Source organism: Centrocercus urophasianus, unplaced genomic scaffold (genome assembly GCF_019232065.1).
Source record: "Centrocercus urophasianus isolate 14NV4802_14NV808 unplaced genomic scaffold, USGS_Curo_1.0 seq_5, whole genome shotgun sequence".
In the NCBI taxonomy this organism is placed as follows: Eukaryota; Metazoa; Chordata; class Aves; order Galliformes; family Phasianidae; genus Centrocercus; species Centrocercus urophasianus.
In genome coordinates this window covers 2,964,280-2,984,631 of record NW_024885088.1, presented here as the reverse complement: position 1 = coordinate 2,984,631, position 20,352 = coordinate 2,964,280, and the positions used below count along the sequence as shown (strand labels likewise).

The following is a 20,352-nucleotide window of genomic DNA, read 5'->3' as shown; positions in this document are numbered from 1 at the left end:
AGAGGTACCAAATATGCTTGAAATGAAGCATTCTTGCCGTAACAGAAAAGCCTTTTCTATCAGAACATGCTTTTAGGCCCAATTCAGAAACACACCTGTGGTTAAACCCTATTTGGTTCAAAGGACTCTGAATCTATCCTTTAAGACCACCTCTACTCGTTCTGTCTTTCCTAAGCATTGCACATTGGTGTGAAGAGTTAAAACAGTATTTGGTCGCACCTGGAAGTTGCTTGCAACACTGCAAAGGATTTGAACATTCTTCAGCAGTCCATTTACTCAAGGCATTCACTGCATGCATGTATTTATGTATATACTGCACACATACTCCCAGCCATCCCACAATATTATTGCAATAATTCCTTGCAGGTAGAACAGCTTATATACCAAGTTTCATTTCTTTAGTTTTCTATAAGCAGGAAAAAAAAAAAAAAAAAAACAAGAAAAAAAAAACAAAACAGCTGAAGAGAGCTAGAACAGCTTTCAATCAGTCACTATATTGGCATTGAAAGCTTTATTTTGAAAACTTTAAGCAGCAATACTGAATAAATAGAGTGATTGTTTTGTCATCTCCATACAACTGATGGCCTTCATCCAAAACATTAAAATACTGTAGCAAATAAACATGCATGTTTCAATGTTCTATTTAAAAAAAAAAAAAGATGTGTAATATAAAGTAACACTTTGACACTTATCAATTTTGATACAGTACAGACCATTAAAGACTCTTTTCTGGAGAAAATATCTGAATACAGTTTTGGTATTTACATGGATCATTAAGGCCCAATTCACTCAAGTTAATGCACATCAGGAATTTATATGCTTCAAGATAACTCACTAAAAATTACAAGATCTGTTTTTTGTTCATACTCATATGATCCCAGTTCACTAAAATATACTCTTCAAGCTAAAAAGAAGGCAATTATTGCCCCTAGAGAAGACTTACTTCACTAAAAGATCTTTTCCCTCTTACCTCACAATGAAAGCATGTTTGCATATTGCTAATGCTAGTGGTAGTTCTCTTGCTACAGAACTTCCTTCCAGCTTGCTAGGGTTAATAAAAACAAGTAATCACAAAGCTAACATAGCATTTTCAGAAGCAATTCAGGCACTTGGGAACCTAAGTCCCACCGAACGATAATGGGAGGCAGGTTCCTAGCTCACTTTTCAAAGTGGGATTTGCATTTCTCCGTTGCTTGGGCATTCAGAACATTTACCTTAGCATTACCCTACTGGCTTGTCAGTCAGTCACTCCCCATTCCCCCAACAACATAGCATCACCACCAAAAATAAACTGTATCCTCGTGGATTGGAGAGGTAACAGCTAATTTCCATTAGTGTAAGTAAATAAACTTCAGGAGTTCTCCATATAAATTCCCCGTGCACTGGAAAACAGTGCTTGCGTATTTAACTATTTAATGCAAACAAAAATACTTATGCTGGCCAGTACATAATCTGGCACTTGATTAGTACATGTAGCTTCTTTCCTGCTAATGCCCCATGAGGAGGTTTGAAACACTTCTGAAAATGACTTTTTTCTACATTTCCAAAAAAAGAGTGAGGTTCTGTAATTGATCGCTAGCAAAACTCTTAGCGCCGTAACGTGAGGAAATTTTATAACTGTAATACATCGTTCAATTCACATTTAATGTGATGGCATGCCATTTCTTCTTGGTTTATTTACAGAGAGGGTGAAAATGCTACAAAACGTTAACCTGGCTGAAATTCAGTAAGCAACAGGAGTACGGAGGGAGGGAGCTGCAGATTTGTCGCCGTCTCACAAATGGCAGGCTCAGACACAGAAGCCTCTCCTTTGCCACAGCAGTGGCTGAAGATGTAAATGTTCTCTACACCACCCTGACATTCGCTAAAGCCCCGATAAGGTGGATCCCCTTGGTGATGCAGTGGCTGTTTTTGAGTCAGCTCTAGGCTGGCACTTCAGTCAAACAGCTGCTGCAGTCAGCAGATGCCATTGTTTTATTTTTTAACTTAAATGGGAAAATCCTTCCTTGGTTCTATTATGAAACCATAACTCAAGCCCTCCAAAGCTGCTCTTCCTCTTCCTTTCAATCCTTTTCCTCCTCCCTCTAACCTCAGGAATAACCTCACAGAGAAAGAGGGCAGTTGTTTTTCTTTATGCCCCAAGAGCTCAGTTCAGCTCAAACTTGTATCTGTGGGAGATGGACCAGTCACTTAAAGTCTGACAACAACATTAAGTGGGCATGTATGCTCATCTACCTTACCTCAGTACAAGGCTAAGATTGCAACAGGCTTTTCCTTGCGTTTCCCCCCGTCCCCGTGCAGCATAATTTGGGCCAGAGTTTGCAAGGTGCTGAGTGCCTCGGTTCTCTAGTGTCAAGAGGAGGTGCTGAAGATGCAAGTTATTCACTGGAGAGTATCACTTTTTTTTTTTTTTTTTTCTGTAAATTGAACCCAGAATGTAAGGCATATATGCTCAAGTACCTTGGACAGATATTGTCCTGAAACTATGTATATTTTACATTTTTTTTTAATATATATATATATATCTATATACACATTCTCTTTTTAATACAAAGTTATGGGCGCAGTAAACATGAGCACAGAATTGTGATAAACTAACAGTAAAATTGTGAGCACTGCGAAGGTTCCTTGGATAGGAACATCTCATTTTCCAGTTTACTCACAAGGGAAAAAGAAGACCTGATAATTTAAACAGTAAAAATTCAGAGTCCATTCGGAAAGGTCCTTTTTATATATTCACAGCCTTATCTGTTGCTGTTAGTCTAAGTACAGCAGCATTTTTAGAATATATGATGCCATTAATAAGTGGAAAATAAAAAATGTATTGAACACTCAAGAGTCCTTCATCTTCTACTATATCTGATAAAACCACTGTTTGTCAGTATGACTAAGAAGCTCCTTTTCTTAAAAAAAAGGAAGAAAAAAAAAGAAAATTGAAATTAACATTTATCTGCACATCAGTAAATCAACACAAGAAGATACTAGGAGTTAAAATTTTTCTGTGGATAAAAAGCTTGGAGTTTCCTACCAGTGGTAAAATCCTGACCCTACCAAAGGTATTGGGAGTTTTGTCATTTTGCCACTGACTGAACTCTGGGATTCCTCTTTGTTTCTGTGCTCTGGGGACCTAACTATTAAATATTACAGTGACAGCACTGTGACACCCTCTCACGTCATGGTGACCATCATTCCAAATGTGTGGATGATAGTTTGAGCTGCTGTTAGAACAGGAAATCCAAACGCAACTAGGTAAGATCCATCCATTCTCCATCTCATCCATGAGGCTGTAGCCTCCTAATGTATATCAGCTATCCCACTGATGCCAATAACTTACTCTGCAAACTTGTGCACGCTGTCAATTCAATTTCAAGACCCACACCCAACATGCTACTTGGTAGTATCTTTCTGAACAAAAGCCATTTTGTCTAGAGCTCGCTTTGACTGCATTAGAGTAACATTAAGATAAAATGTTATCTCTTTGCTGGTTTGGTTTTTTGTAAAAAAAAAAAAAAAATCAAAAAAAAAAAAAAAACAAAAAACAAAACATCTACTAGATCTTTTGATTTTCTGTTTGTATACTTTATGTTCTGTAAATGACTGAGCAGCAGTATGTTTTTTAAGGGGCTAAAGTCTACCATTTTACACGGGGGACCTGGAATGAAATTGGCCTAGCTCCACTCAAGTCAGCAGAAGCTCTGCTATCGACCTCACGGGACTCTGCCAGGTTTCTTCCCTCTACAAAACCTGGGTGAACTCTGGAAGGCTGGGAGAGGATGCTCATTTGTGTTGTCTTGTTTTTTTTTTTCTCCTCCAACAGCATGATTTACTGCAAAACAAGAACACTGTAATGGCTATTGGCAGAAATAAAGTACAAAATCACACACAGTGAAAGCCTCTTACTCTCTTTTGGTAAGATATATGAAGACAACTTCTTACATTGTTCTTTTCTCAAAAGGCATATACAATGTGGCAAAATATTTCAAATATACATTCTATATAATAAAATATCATCTAACTAGTGCATCCTCAATTGTATGCTGGAAATATTTTTACCAAGCTAAGGTTTTAATTCCTTCAGTCTTTTGAACACTAGGTGCTTTTCTCAAGGCAGATTCAACAGCAAGTAAATCCCACAAACTCGCTTTTCAAATCTTAAAAGGTAGCAACGGATGGAACGTGACGTATAACCCAAAACAGAAAGGAACAAAGCCAGTGGTGAGAAACCATTTTAGAGGTTCAGCACACAACTCTCCGCATTGCAAGCTGTTGCACTTGCTCAAATGCTGGATGTCTGTACATGCAAATTAAAGTCACCTTGTCAGACTGATGTACAAGCATACATGATTATTCACAAGTTAAAAAATAAAAAATATAAAAGGCCAACATTCACACGTCCATTGATTAAAAGGAATAAATTAAACCTCAAATCAGTTGCATACATGGTTTCCTTCACCCTCAGTCTTTTATTTATGCCTATACATGGAATAATACTTTCCCAAATGCTTCTGAAGTGGCAAGGACCTCCATTTGGTTTTGCGCTCTAGGTGTGTGACAGCAACTTCACCATTGCCACTTATGAATCGAGACAGTTCCTCTGCCTCTTCAGTGCACAAGGTATGGCTCCAAGTAGTGTGTTGGAGGAAGAAGACAAAAAAAAGAAAGGGTGGTTTAACAAAAAAAACAAAAACCAAAAAGCTTCTTCCATTGATCATTGGCAGAACAAAAGAAAAGTGTATCTTGTCCAGGGTACCTTGCTAGGTCCTCTCCTAGAGGCATACAGTGTCATACATAAATGCCCTCCGGGTTAAAACCAGACGACAGGGGATTCTGCAGGATCCGAAGGTTACTGGGGAGCTGCCTCGATGACCCAGGGCGCTTCAATGACCCCGACTGAAATGTCGGCTCTGCACAAGAAAGAAGGTGGTTAGAAAGGTCATCATCAAAGGTAACGTCACACAACACCTCCCTTCTTCCTGCTTTCTGGCAAAGTTAGTGCAGCTTAGAATAAAAAACAGCACTACATACAACAAATAATTCAAGTGCCTGAATTGGAACGATGAGAGCTGAGGTGCACGCTCCCTCCTCATCTCAAAACAGGGAGCTACTCAGTATAATTACTCTCCCACAAGGAACACACAGATACACGCAGTGCATTCATGCAGTAATGTACAGAAAGATCCTGTACCTATATATAACTCAAAGCTTTCTGCCAGCTTAAATGAAAAACTTCATACTCTTCAAATACTGATGTTTAAGGCCTCATCACCCTGTCTTCTCCCCCCACCTCCCTATCTTATGCCTTTTGGTTTGAAAGTTTATGGCTGAAAAAAATCCTGCAACAAAGGGGTCCCTGCAAGCAGATCACAGAATAAAATGTAACACAGCAGAGGCTGAAGCACAGCAATGAAGTTTCTGCTTGCGCCACAGGGAGAAAGAAGCCACTAATAACTCTGTATTATTTATAGCTTGCTAACCCGTTGGGATTAAGAGACATATTTGACACCATACTCTCAGTATTTTGCTAGCTTCTTTGCTAGCACAGCGTTCACTTGATGTGCAAATGCTGGTGTTAATGCAGCAGGTACACATACTGCTATTCCCTTCTCCCTCTGCCCAAACCATTGTGGGTGCTGCACCTCTCTCGAGCTCCACAGGTGGGGCCTCCACCTCAACAGGGTCTGCTGGCAGCACTGTGACCTTTGTTCCTGTTTGCTGGATAAACTGTTGGAGGTTGACCTGTCGCAGCTCCTTTGTCAGTTGCTCTAGTTCTTGTTCCCTGTCCTGCAAGGAAAAAGAAAACATCTGCTGAGCAGAAGCAATCATAAAGCATCATGTAAGGACTTTATTTGCAAGTGGACAAAATGTTGCTCCTCCTTTCAATGAGGAAATGTCTTATTTTTAAAATCAAATGCAAATGAAAGAGTTGAAAGGTATTTTACTCTTGTAACTTAGAAGGCAAGTCATCACTCACTATTACTTATTAGGAGTTACCAGTGGTCTACTTCCACTGATTTTTGAGTGAGCAGTTCTCCTACCTCTGCCAGACGTGTCCAGCATAACTGGGACAGCTCATTTAGTTCTGTTCCTACAAGAGTATTTTCTTTCTCTTCCCGTTCTTTCCATTTTCTACCTAGAGACTAAATTCTTACAGACAGAACTGTCCCATTCTGCAAATGTTTTGTACACTGACGTCTAATGTAGGCTAATTCACCCAGCCCTTCACAAATACAAAAGATGACCATTAGGCTCCTTCTCCACTCTCTGCGATTCTGACATGGTATGCAGTACCTACAGCTCCAATAGATGACAGAATGACAGCCTCAGAATATCATTTTTCTTAGAATATAATTTTTCTACCTTCTTGGCTGTCTGCAAGTGGTACTTCTCTACAAACAGGAGGGGCATTGCCTACTTGGCCCCACTAGCAATGGGCGAGCTACCCAGGCATCATGTCCATGGGCAGTTCCATTTCGTAAGTGCCCCTCTGTTCTCATTTTGGTGAGACGTGGGAGGGTGAATCAACCTTCCTCTCCTAAATTATCTTGCACAAGCAGAGGTAGATGTGAACTCACAAGAGCAGGGAAAGAAAAGTTCTGTGGATCTTTTGTATGAACAGTCCCAGCTAGCACAGCCCTTACTCACTTCAAACTTGTATGACGGTCACAGGTGAGACTGAATTCAGCAGGTAATAAGAAAACTGACAAAAGTGATCCAATGTTTAAATTAGGACCTTAAGTGCCAATGGCTTTGTCACCGACGTGTTTTTGTTGAACCTGTTCAGCCAATGCAGGCTGTGTGGCTGGCCCTAGCTCGCTCTCTGTGCCAAGCTTGCTTCCACTTGTTTGCTAAGAGCTTTTGGAGGGCTGACAAATGGGATTAGGCCACCTCTACATGTTCAGACAATTCCTCAGAAAAAAAAAATCTCCAATTTCTTTTTTAGGCCCATTACACTTCACAACTGTTTTTAACTAATTCTGCACTGCCATGTTTCATGAGATTGTAACACAGCTGCAACCAAAGATAATTCTGTTCTTAAAAAAAAAAAAAAGATAAAATCATTGCAATTTGCAAGGTAGCAGATCTTCATAAATAATTTGTTCTTGACATTTATCAACTCTTTGAGAAAATTAGGTAAAAAATGTTAATTATCATTCCAAATCTGACTGGGATGAGATCTCTATTTAATGTTGACTTGTAAAACCTTAGTGAGGCCTTTTACTTGAAGAAGGGTGGTGGGTTTTTCAGTTGGTCATTTTGCTGTTTGATTGCTTGGTTTTGGTTTTGCATTCAATATCTAGAAACAAGTAAAGCAGAGTTCTGCATGTGATCTTTAAATAAATACAGCCTCCAATTTTAGAAAACGATGTCTACTGCAGTGGCTACAGAAACTGAATGATAGAGAAGAGATGGCACAAATCACTAAAGATTTCTGAAAACCCACTCACAAGTCCCACACCTCTTATCACTTTCAACTTAGTGAACCAACATTTTCTTTCCTTCCACATTGAACAATCTAAAAACCCATCTCAACTTTTCTAGTTTCAAATCAACCAGATCTATCAGTGTTAATATTTAACTTACAGCATATGAGAAATTATTCCTCTGTTCTCAACTGTACTACATCATTTTGGGAGCTATTTTTTTAAGCTGATCTTCCAGACCACTGCACCTTCAACTTTAGAACAAGCTTGAAAGACCTGAACTTGCAGAAACTTACCCTCATCTATGAAAAAAAATGAGGCAAGAGCTTGAACTTAATCACAGCCTCAGTAGGAGCTACTGAGGACATCTAACAGATGGGCAGTGCCTAGTCCTACCCTGCACAGTACAGTTGAAAGTCCAGGAGTAAACCTGATCCCCAAAGTCACAATTTCTCCTTCACCTCTCTGCTAGCAGCTGGATCTCCATTTATATTTATTCTTTCACGGTCTATTCAGTTGCAGGTGACATCGTTAACTTTTGCAAGGAAGCAGAGACTGGATTCTCTTGTGTCACATGCAGCAGCTGCTTGAAGTGGAGAGAAAATGAAATCCTGACTACCAGCAAGTCAGACAGGAGAAGGGGGATGCTGTTCTTTAAAACAATGGCCCTGAACTATAAGCAGCTATCTTAACTGTACATCCATTTACCCAGCTGCTGCTTTTAGACTGTTCTTTTTAATTCATTATCTTTGGAGGCAGAAAGACCAGCAAGAATCAAAACTTCAGTCTCAGAAAAGGCATGATGGTGCCAATTCCCCTGAAATGTGACTATACGAGACACTCAGCTGCCATGACCCAGGACCTAAATCCTTAACATATCTAACCCCAGACCAACAGGTGTTGAAGACAAATGTTTGGAAGAGAATTTGGCTGAGAGCACTATGGTCCTGTTTAGCATCTGCAGTACAACCTTTCTCTGCTAGCCCTGCATGTTCTATTATTTGTGAGGAAGATATTTTGAGCATTAGAAGCCCAGACCCACAGCAGAGCAGGACAAAGGGCCAGATGTACTGCCATGGGTACGGCCATGCTGCCTTCAGCGAGCCCAACTGATATTAGCACTGGTGCTTCTCTGTCATGCTCTGCTGCATGGCAAAGATATGCTCTGAATGATATCTCAGAAATCAGCAGGCAGCCAGCGAGTGGTGGCAAACTAAAGCTGTAACTGATGGGAAAGAAAAGAAAGCCTGCACATGAATAACTAGAGGTTGCATGCGATAGGTGCAATTCTAATTATCTGCTCTTCAAGAGAAGCCTGAAGAGCAATGTGAAAGCGAGAGGAACATTTTCTTCCTTTTATTCAAGTTCACCACTGCAAGTTTCTTATGCTTTTTTGGTCACATCAAAAATTCATTACAATTACATCTTTGACTGTTCTTTAACAATGGATAAAAAGGTTGCTCTTACCTGTAACCGCTTGGTAGCTTGGCCCAGAGATCTTTCTACAGCTTTGATGCCATTTTCCAACCTCAGACTCTGCTGGCCCTGAATATCAATTTCACCCTTCACCTTCTCGATCTTTTCTTTGACCTCTTCCTCGTTGACTTGGGATTCCTGCACCTCCCGCTGCAACTTCTCCGCCTCAAGGCCGCTCTCCATGTTGTGGATCTGGGACATGTAGTCTTTCAGCTTGCCCTCGCACTCCAAGATGCGCTGCCTCATCTCCTGCAGCTGCTCCTTCAGCTGCTTCTCGTTCTCCTGCTCAATCTGCAGCTCGTTCTCCCAGAACTCCTCTTCTTCGATCTCCACTTCATTTCTCTTGATCTTCTGCTCCAGCTTGAGGATCTCCTCCTCCAGGCTGGCATTGTACTTCTGCTCCCAGTACCGGATCTCGGCCTCGCTGGACTCCAGCTGCTTCTCAATGCACTGCAGCTTCTCCGTCTGGAGGTGAATCAGTTTCTTCAGCTCGTCCGCCGTCGTTTTGCAGTTGTTGAGCACCTTCTGCTTGAACTCGGACTCCTTACTTTTCCCAAAGATATCCATCAGCCCTTTCGCCCCGCCGGTGAAGGTCAGGGACTTCCTCTTGGGCTCCCTCCTCTTCATGGCCTTGTCGTTCTGGGGCCGCAGCTTGGCCAGGGGCGGCAGGCTCTGCCGGTACAACGTCCTCTCGGGGATGCGAGCCACGCTGTCCGAGGTGGGCCGCTCGCTGAGGGAGGGCCCGGTGCGGCGCAGGATGAGCTGCACGTCGCTGGCGTACTGCCCCCACTTGTTGAGCGACACGATGGGGTTCTCGTGCGGCGCCAGGTGCCGCTCGGTGTCCCGCCACTTCTCGATCAGCGTGTAGCGCCCGGTGCGCCCTGCGGGACAAAGCACAGCCGTCACAGAGCGCCAGGGGGCGCCGCCGGATAAGGCCGAGCCCGGCCCCGCCGCTGGGAGCCCCGGCCGGCGGCACGGCGCTCGGTGCGGAAAAGGGGCCCTGCGTCAGAGGGAATTCACCCGCAGCCACCGCACCAGTCGCGCAAAGATGCAAACAAAGTCAACTGATATGAAAGCGTGCGTTATCCCAATAGATTTCTCAGCAGTTCCATTAACCTTAAAAACATCGTTATCGATTTTAATGCTATACATACGTCCGCTTCCATGACAGATTGCTATTTAAGGGGTAATTTACACCAGCAAATAAGACCTTAATGTGACAGTCATTTGTGCAGCTGTAAGGCAGGGGAGACGGGCTGCTTTGGCTGCTGGGCGTGCAGGAGGCCAGAGTGGCCAAGTCCACCCAGTGAGGGCTGCAAGAATGCACAAAGATGTAACTGATAGAAGTCAGCAAAACACAGCAAGCAGCGTAGGAACTGCATCCAACCCCACAACGCCTTGTAAATACACGATCCCAGGTGAGTACTGAGGAAAATAGACTTCTCAGCATAGTAAAGCACCCGAGAAATGCTCAGGAATACACTGACAAGTTGACTGTAATAGAGTACTTCAAAAACAAGTTCACTATGCCAAGATACAAACTCAGAGGTTTATGCAGACCCACAGCATTGATCCATGATGATCTACAGTCTGCAGTAGGCATCAGTGTTGTTAAAAGAAGGATAAACCAGTGCTGCTCACCTCAGCATGCTAACAATAAAATCCAGGAGAAGAAAAACGAAGTAAAAGCGTGCTATGGAACCCTGGACAAAGGTTGTATTTTACCACTCTATTTTGTTAAGCTTAAAAGCTTCCAGCTTTCATCTTGTAATGATGGTAATGCTACCAACGCTGCTGTGTCAGAAGCAGCCAGGTTCAAAGAAGTCTTAAAATTGTAAACAGGAGTACCACTCATCGAGTGATCAGCATGCAAGCTCTATTCACGGTGCTATTAAATGCATTACTTAAAAGAAACAGAACAGGAGGGAAAAAAGAAAAGGGGGAAGGGAATAAAGCTAACAATCTCAACCTAAAATGAAATAAGGAATTAAGGAAAGCGCTTGCCAAGAACTTTCCAAGTTAGATTAAGGTTCCAAATCAACATGCGGTCCTAAATAATGAACTTGGTGCTCAAGAGCCACATAAAGGAAAGTATTTTGTAGAATTAATACTTACACAGTTCAGCAGTCACACCTGGAGTGCACCAGTCTAAAACAAAACTGTCCTCGGCTAAGACCATTACCTAAGATTACTGCATCCAGGATATTTATGACACAGCTCAACAATACCTGCCCACCCACAACTATGTTGTTAGCTTGTATTAGATGGGATTCATTCACAAATTAAAGGGTGAGCGAGCTGATTCAAAACTAATGACAGAACTTTCAAGAACAGAGACATCACACAGCACCTGACTGCTGTTTGTGATGTGCTACCATTAACAAGGAGAGAGCAGGCTGTTCTGATGGCCGGCAAACAACAGCTCAATGCCCATGAGCTGCTGCTTCTCATTTGCTGTCCAAAAGCCTTCTGAACTAACTTGCATTAATCCAGCACCTTGCAGAACTCGGTCCTTCACTCACACAGATGTTATTCAAAGAATGAATTTGTTTTATATGAGAAATCTGTGAAATCCATTCAACCATATGGTGTTTTTCCAAGCTGTATATTTAATGCATTTTATTTCACGCAGTTCATGAAATGTCTTCAGGTACAGTTAGATAGGCAGTGAAACAGTCAATTCAAGGAGCAGCCAAAGCAATATGTGCCTTGTTATTGGAAAACAATCCATTCAGCTCAGTGCTGTATTCTGTGTTCTTGGGAAGTTCTATACAAGGAGAGTGGTTAGGCCCTGGAACGGGCTGCCCAGGGAGGTTGTGGATGCCCCGTCCTTGGATGTGTTTAAGGCCAGGTTGGACAGGGTCCTGGGCAACCTGATCTGAATGTGTGTGTTTGGTGGCCCTGCTAGGCAGGGGGGTTGGAACTACATGATCCTTGAGGTCCCTTCCAACCCGGGTGATTCTGTGTGATTCTGTGCTTTCCTCCATTTGTTAGCCCTTTCAATTGGCCAGCTCCCTCACATGAACGTCCTGAGCTGTTCTGCTGAGCCTGACATGAACTATATAGCATAACATTTCAAAAAATCATCAAGAATTCATATCTGCTATGCCAAAGTGTGGCTTGCAAGCTTTAACTTTCATACATCTATACATACATTCAGCACCCTGCATCTGCACGCAGGGTTAGTATCACAGTTAGCAGGTTAGGTTTACATCTAAAGCGACTCAATCACACACTTATCACAGGTTAATATGGAAATGTCTTCAAAACAACCTTTTATTTCAAAAGGGAGAAAGAGATCAAAAGAGTAAGCGTGGACTTCTGACAGCCTGCAGTGACCCTATGCACAATGCAGCTCTTCCCAACGCTACTGGGCATCACTTGCCCAGTGAGACATCCAAGAGCTCTCAGCAGCCAGGATCCTGGGTCAGCTGCTGCTCCTTTGCAGTCAAACACTGAGGATCTGAATGCTTATCATGTGCCCAACAGAAGTAGTCTTACTTTGGGATTGAGCTAATTTGGTAATTTAAGCATAGATTCTATTAAAATGAACTGTGATTAAAGTACTGAAATACAGGAAAAATGTAATTGAGCAATTTTTTTTTCTTTAGACTCTCAAGGGGTAGACATTTTAATTACACTCCAGATAGTAGGACACATAACTATTATTCACTTAAGGCATCTCTATAGACATTGGTATTTTGCAGCTCAAAGAGCACACGAGTGATCTTTCTGCTGCCAAACATAAAAGTGAAATTAAAAGGGAAGTAGCAGTACCAACATTTCTCATGCACCACTTCTGGCAGGACTTTAACTTGAGTGGCCATCAGTACTGCTTTTCAGGATGGAAATGATTCATCCCCTTTCTTTGTCCCATAGTGCATGATGCTCTGCACGCAAAGCATTTCAGGGACAGGCACTATACTGTTTAATACAATCACAGAATCGTTAGGGTTGGAAAATACCACTAAGATCACAAAGTCCAACCATCAATCCATAACCACTACGCTCACCAAGCCATGTCCCTCAGCGCACATCTACGCATTTCTTGAACACCTCCAGAGACGGTGACTTCACCACATCCATGGGCAGTCTGCTCTAGTGCCTCAATGCTCTTTCTGAGAAAAAATTATTCCTAACGTCCAACCTAGAGTCTGCTGGCAAAACTTAACGCCATTATCTCTCATCCTATTACTGTTACCAAGGAGAAGAGAACGACCTCAACCTTGCCACAACCTCCTTTCAGGGAGCTGTAAAGATCTCTGCTGAGCCTCCTCCTCTCCACACCCTTCACCAGTTCCCAGATCCCTCCAGATCCCTCACCAGCTTTGTTGCCCTTCTCTGGACACGCTCCAGGGCCTCAATGTCTTTATTGCAGCGAGGGGCCAAAAACTGAACACAATCACCTCCCTGCTCTTGCTGGCTGCACCAGTTCTGATACTGGCCAGGATGCCATTGGTCTTCTTGGCCACTTGGGCACACTGCTGGCTCACATCCCACTGGTGTTTGCATGCAGGTAGCACTTTACACCACACACAAACAGAGCTGTGAGACAGTTTTTCAGCTGGGCCATAGGAGTAAACACCAAGCACAAAATTATTTTCATTTTTTATTTTGGGTTTCATGGTCAAGACATAGAGCACTAAGCCAGGTGAGTCTCTTTGTTGGTGGCAAGAAAGGTGGTAAGATGAGCAGCTATATAGATGGGGGAAGCCGTCCTTTCTAGGGCATGGGCTGGAAAGGCTCTGCTCTCAAAGGCCCTGCAGCTGCTCCCAGCTGGGCATCACGATGCCAGGAGAAGCTCTGCCAGACACACTCCTGGCTGCCAGCTTCCTGGGGCTCCCACCCACAGGCAGCCCCTGCCCCAGGCAAAATGCTGTCTTCTTAAACAAGGTAAGGTAAAGAAAGAATAACTGTTCATAGGTAGAGTCTTGAGGTGCTCATAACATGTGAAATACTTAGGAGGAAATGCTCTGCCTTACCAAAGGGGCAAAAGCTCCTGAATTTTTAGCAGCACTGATGGAAAAGTAATTGCTGTCAATTTTAGTAAACCCAATATGATTTCAGCTCAGTATCTCTGAAATATGAAACTGACACTTCATTTATTACGTGACACTTAACATCCATAGCAATTTTTTTTTAAAATTATTCTCGCTACCTCAGAACTCATAAATACCCATGTATGATTAAAACAGAGCTTACAGAGTTTGTGTTACTCACATTTCTTAACTCATACCATATTTTGCATTGGTAGGTATCCATACCTTAGAAGCCAATGAAAATCAAAGCGGTAGTCCAGTGCCAGAAAAAACAAACCCACAGGAAGAGATAGGCTCAAATCTAATGACTGCAAGGGCAGTCTGTTTGGTTCACTCAGGCCAGCTGTGCTGGCAATGTGTTTACATGTCCTTATCAGGCCTGAAGCCACATGTTTTGTTTTTTTATTACTATTAACCTTCTTCTTCAAAGAGATACACCAGCTTTGATTGCAATCTGTGAAAACAAAGCACTTGCAATGCATCCTTTCAGTTGTCTTTCATCCAAGCACTCTGCAGAAATACCCCCACATTAGACTCATTGCCTAAATAGGTAAAGCAAAGGGCCAAGCTGGGGAGGCAGCCCAGCAGCAAGACACAGCAAGTCACATAAAGTAGTCCAGGTCTCAGCCAGCCACAGACCCCATCAGCAGAGGTGGTAGGAAAACATCCCACTGAGTCACCCTGCCTTTGGGCATTGCTATTTTAACTAGAAAACCCCAAGGTTCCTATGAGTGAACCATGAGATCCCTGCTGAGCGCAGCTATTTTGTGCTTCCTATTACCCTCCTATTGAAACAGTGGAGAATTAAATGTTGGGCTCAAAAACAACCCAGGTTTATTCTCATGATTAGTCTGACGTTTGGAAACTTTAATTTGTACACAATAAATATTGTACCCTTTTTCAAATCTTCCTCAGACTCACTGCTGCAATTCAGTTCAACCTCAGATTCTTTTCCCTCCAAGTGTCTGACAGCCAGCGCTGGCACCTGCCATAGCAGAAATTATTTGGAAGAAGGGATGAATGTGAAAACAGACAGCACTGCAGCGACTTTTCCAGACACAACTCTGGCTGAGCCCTACAATGCCTTAACACACACTTCAAACAGCATGAACTAATCTTCACTCTATTTTCAAGAACTCACGCCATTTATCTTAGAGGGAAAATACCCAACTGCACCAAAACCCCAAAAGTTGACAGCTGCATTTGTTTAGTTTTGAGGAGAGACAGCTGTACTTCTTGCTCAGTGAAGCACTGCTCTTATTCTCCTGATACCGTGTGATAGTCTGAAAACCAAAACCCAAAGAGCTCCTTAAAGCAACTCTACTATTTTTAAAAATTATTTTCCACAGAAAATTAGGAGGACAGAAAACAAAACTGCACTTTAGTTAGAAATTCAAGCTTCACTCTTCCATTCTTCCTAGGGACCAAACATCATTTGGGCTACAGAAAACATACTCCAGTCTCCCAAGGAGAAGGAAAGCATAAGAAACACAGTAAAAAAGCATCATGGACTGGAACTGGAAGACCACTACTCCTGAAGAAAAAGAGCAAGTGTATTTGTGACTGCACTATTCATCATCTAGCTCCTCTGGGAGATTTTTTATTACTAAGATCTGAATGGAAGGCAACTAGCAAAAGCTGCTGCTGTTAAACTATGTTTACATCACCAGCCAACACAACTAGCTCACACCTTCACAGAATGCACAGGAAAAACAGGCAGAGTTTGCTATCAAATGCACATTTTTACAGTAGTCAGTGATGGATACGACAAGAAAATACTTAGCTCATTTCTCCTGGCAAAATTACTTTTTAAATAAAACTCATGGCTCTCCATTTTGTGCACTGTGGTATATATATTCTATATTCTGGAGGGGGCTTTGTTTCTCATGGGGAAACGACATTTTCTTTTGTTTTATAAGGTCAAATTTTCATCTCACTTCATAATTTGAAAGCGATTTAACTTTAAAAAATATAGCAGTCCTGGATAAAAGTCATAAAGGGTAATATCAAGTGCTCTTTGAGATAGCAGTGGGAGGTGATTTCATTCTCTGCAAACTCAAAACTTTATAGTCCTATGTTTTAATTGAACAAGATTCTGGAGCTCCTCCCTTCAGCCGAGGCATTTTTAGTACCTACGTTTGAGACACACAATCCACTGCAGTATCCAAAGTTATATCTGATTGCTGTTACTCTTTCCCTCATTAAAATATATACAAAATATGTACACATGCTTTTTTTTTTTTTTTAAATCAGCTTTGCTGAGATAAAAAAAAGAGACAACTCTCTCTGATATTTTTTTTTAATTAAGATGAGATTTAACCTTTAGCTTCAAGCAAAATGGAAATTGAAAAACTAATTTGTACAGAAATTTGGAGTAGAATCTTTTGCTGTTCTTCAGTGATAAAGAAAAGGGCAAACAGGGAAGGAGATCATAATGCAAGAAGCAGCAACACAAATTATATCCATCATCCTCAAAGAAGAGACATACAGCACTTCCACTAAAAAAGTAATAGTGACAATACCAGTTTGTAAAGAATAGGTCAAGGAGCATTAGATAGGCAAGGTAAGTGCCAGAACTCCTATTTGCTGCCAAAGGATTAGGCTACGCTTTGGCTATGGGACAGAATCTCGCACAAGGGGGCACAGCTCAGCATGACTTGCTATATTCGTTCAGCTAGAACATCCTGTCTTTGTCACCCTCCACACCCCCTCCACAAAAAAAAAAAAGCAAACAAAACGTCAACGAAACAGACAAAAAACCACCACCAACAACAAAACAGAAAAAAAAAGCAATCAAACAAACAAAAACTCTCTTACTATGAGGGCTGTCATAGGTTGTCCAGAGAGGTTGCGGAGTCACTATTTGCCATCCTTGGCCATACTCAAAACCCAGCTGTACAGGATCCTGGGCAACCTGCTCTGGATGACCCTGCTTTGGGCAGTGGGTAGGACCAGACGATCTCCACAGGTGTCTTTCAAACACTAATCATTCTATGATATATATTTTTTCCATTTCCCACTTTTTAAAATATACTGTAAAGCTTTATTTTTCTTATTTTTGGAATGGAGGCAGATTTAGCTTGTCCATGAGAAGCAGGTGTTTTCAAAGAGCACTGACAAGTACCTTTGTTTTGTTCTTTATTCAGTGGATATGGCTGTAAAATAAGCTAATTTGCAGATATTCCCAATCTGCACTTCAACACAAATAATATATCTATTACAGTTCACATTCCAGGCTCAAGGGAGAAGGCCGTGCTGCTGGAGGGGTGGGTGCTTGTATTTTTTAATCAAGAACTTAGGAAAATATTGTGAGAAAGCAAAAGGAGCATCTGAAAAACTTTGCAGACAGACCAACAGACAAAATAATACTGAGTCCTACTAAACTATGCGACTGACGAAGGAGCCAGACTGCAAAGTGGAAAATAAAATCAGAGCCAACCAAGGAGGAAGCCAATTGAGGCTGGCTACTTTCCACCATCAGATGTCAGGTGGGAGCTAACAGGATACATTTTAATAGCTTCCCATCCAAACCTGAGTGACAATTATTCCTGGTAAACTGGTCCACAAAGCCAAGTCAAAGGAGCAGACATATGGTTGCTTTTCTGATGAATGGTCTGACAGGAGGGTTGGGAAAACCCTACCTGCCAAACTCACAGAGATGTAGTTTATATCGGTGTTTAGCATCCAAGCAGCCCCACTGAGAAGCTGGAGCACAGTCACTCTAGGTGTTTTCTAGAGAGGATATTTGCCTCATAAAAGAGTTTCCAAGTTGTATGACCTTGGATTATCTTAATTTGGCACTGGTTGAAACTGAATTTTATCTCCACACAGAGTTGCATGCCCCAAGTGACATGTTACAGAAAAGAAAGTCTGCTGAATTGACAAAAACTGCAGAACTTTCCAAGACTAATGGAGTCTTTTCAGAATTCAGGCCAATAACTTAAGATGGAGAAGAAAAACAAAGAAATAACATTGGGAAACATGAGAGAACCGTCTAGAATTGGAAGCCTGACATTTTTCATTTTGAGGGAGGAGGAAAAGAAATGGGATGGAAGAGGTACCGAAAACAAGGTAAAGAACAGAAAAGACAGAGAACAGAAAAGTCTGCCACAAGTACTGTTTTCTTTTTTAAAAATAAATAATGCTTTTTAATCATCAGTACAAAATAATCATGCTAGCATAACTGTCATAAAAAAAGGCAGAAAATAAGACATGGAAAGAAGCAATTCATAAACCTATTGGCATTAAATGAAAGTCTGCAACTAATACAAACTGTTAAAACACTCTTAAAGCTTACACTGGATATATGATTTTGGAGACATAGCACCTTTTGGCACATTTTAAGTAAAAATTTTAAAAGACATTTGCTACATTCAGATAGAGTATATGCATGGTAGCACTGCGTTCAATCCCCACAAGATACAAAATACACAAACGTGAGCCTTACATCAGATAAAAATATATGAAAATGATGATCAGAACTGCACTGGAAACACGGAAGGGATGAGGCTGAGGCTTACTCAACGTGCCTTTGGCCGCCAAGAAATATCTGAGAAGACTGAAGACAGAACTAACAAAACTGTTCTTTCTCACAGCGGAGCATGAAAGATGATTGTTTCATTGTTGTTTTTGTATAAACTATTCAGTAAATAGCTAACACTGAACAGACTTCACCTTACCCTTTCATTAAGAGGGAGTCAGCAGAGTGTGGGACAAAGAGAATGGACCTATTGAAGGACCTATTTTACTCATCTATGCTATGCCCAATATGGCTATAAATCCCTTACAAAGTGTGTAACTTCAATTAACATCAGTAGCTTGTGAAAGCCAACTAATTGTTCTCCACTGCTTTTTATATCCTTGGTATTCAAAACACTGACAGTTCAGCACTTTCCTTAGTCCAGGCTATATTTACAATGACAAACAGCAGTATGTAATAATTCACAGAACAAATTTGTGCCGTAAGGAAGTGCACAGTTTTCAAGGTGTTCCTTTTCTTTTTTCTAACCTCTCCAATGGGTTACATATTAAAAATAAAATGATGCAAGTTTACACTGCCTTCTAAGACACTAGGAGGTTATCCCACTGCACAATTTCATGCTCTTCTGGGACTCAGTGCACCCCCACCAGCTCTCAGTTCAGCTTCATAAAAAAGCTTCACTCAAGCCCGAGGCGTCCAGCTGACAGAGGTACTTACCAATAGCCTGGGCAAGGGCTATTACAACTTCCTGACATGTTGTGACTTCGGTGACTCCACAGACAATTCTCTGCACTCCATCCACCCATACTTTGAGCTCCATGGTTCACCAGATCATCCAAGAGCCATGAATGCAACTCAGTCAAGTCATGCTTGCAGCTACAGCACTGATAACGCAGCGGTCTTTTCTCAGGAGCTAGAAGAGAAAAAAACTGATGCTTATAAGGAGGCAATACTAGTTTATTAAGTGAATAAATTCAGGTTAGCATCTATTGGGTAGAAGAGGAACATAGTCTCTAATCTCATTTCTTTAACCTAGTAACAGAGAACCAGCTTCTCATGCTTTGGTAATCTCTACCCACGAAGTTCTTTTAGGCTTATCAGAAGTTTAATTACAGTTTGTTTCCTAATATCTTAAATTATTACAAAAAGAGCACCAAGGGAAAGAGTATCAAATGAACAACTCCAAAGTAAACCTATCGTAGTTTTCAGTGAGCAGTGCCCCATCCTTTCTATATTGCCTGGATGCCTCACAGGATCAGTTAGAGATGTTTTCAGTGTCAGGGTGCAATTCCTAGCAGGTGGTGGCAAAGCAAAACATGAGGGAAACATTTTTAATTACATCTGTCCTTGAGAGTCCACCCTTGGTCTCCATACAAAAGTAGCTGAAGGTTCCCGGCAGCAGCATGCAGCACCAATAAAAGAAAATCCAGGAAGGAAAGCATGCAGAAAAGGATTGCTTCTTTCTCCAGAGCAAGGAAGTACAGTAGGAAAAATGTTGCCAAAGTGCTTCCACGCCTGCCAACCTTGTGCTGTTAAGATAGACCTGTGGCTCAAATGTTATCCTAGGTTTTCTTTCTGCTTTTCCTCTGCATTAGCAAATCCTCTGGATCATGGCTCAGAAGTCAGTTTCTAGCTAGAACCACTGAGTTGCAAAACTTTCAAGTACAATGGTCTGCTAAAAAAACCAAAACCCTCCCAAATGAAAAAAATTAACCAGTGAGTTTTTTTTTTTAAAAAAAAGAAAACTAAAGATATAGCTAGGTTATTTAAGTAGGTTGAGTAAAAATAAGCAACAGTACAGCAAAGGATGCTCGTGCAATCAGGTTATCCCATATGGATAAAATGAAATGACTAAAGATAATATTTTTGGAGAGTTAGGTACCAGAGAAATGGACTACATAGAAACAGAACACAAGAAATTGGAAAATTGTTTGCA

At 41.5% G+C, this 20,352-nt stretch overlaps 1 protein-coding gene across 1 annotated transcript in view; it reads right to left on the bottom strand.

Moving 5' to 3' along the window:
- Positions 1-418: 418 nt before the first annotated feature.
- Positions 419-20,352, bottom strand: part of RASSF8 (Ras association domain family member 8) — a 78,171-nt gene continuing 58,237 nt past the window's right edge. The window contains exons 3-6 of the mRNA XM_042835099.1: positions 19,134-19,329; positions 8,889-9,778; positions 5,637-5,781; positions 419-4,904 (exon numbers count right to left, since the gene is read on the bottom strand). Of these exons, the coding sequence (XP_042691033.1) occupies positions 4,783-4,904; positions 5,637-5,781; positions 8,889-9,778; positions 19,134-19,236 (1,260 nt within the window). The 5' untranslated portion in view covers positions 19,237-19,329 and the 3' untranslated portion in view covers positions 419-4,782. The remainder of the gene's footprint in view (positions 4,905-5,636; positions 5,782-8,888; positions 9,779-19,133; positions 19,330-20,352) is intronic.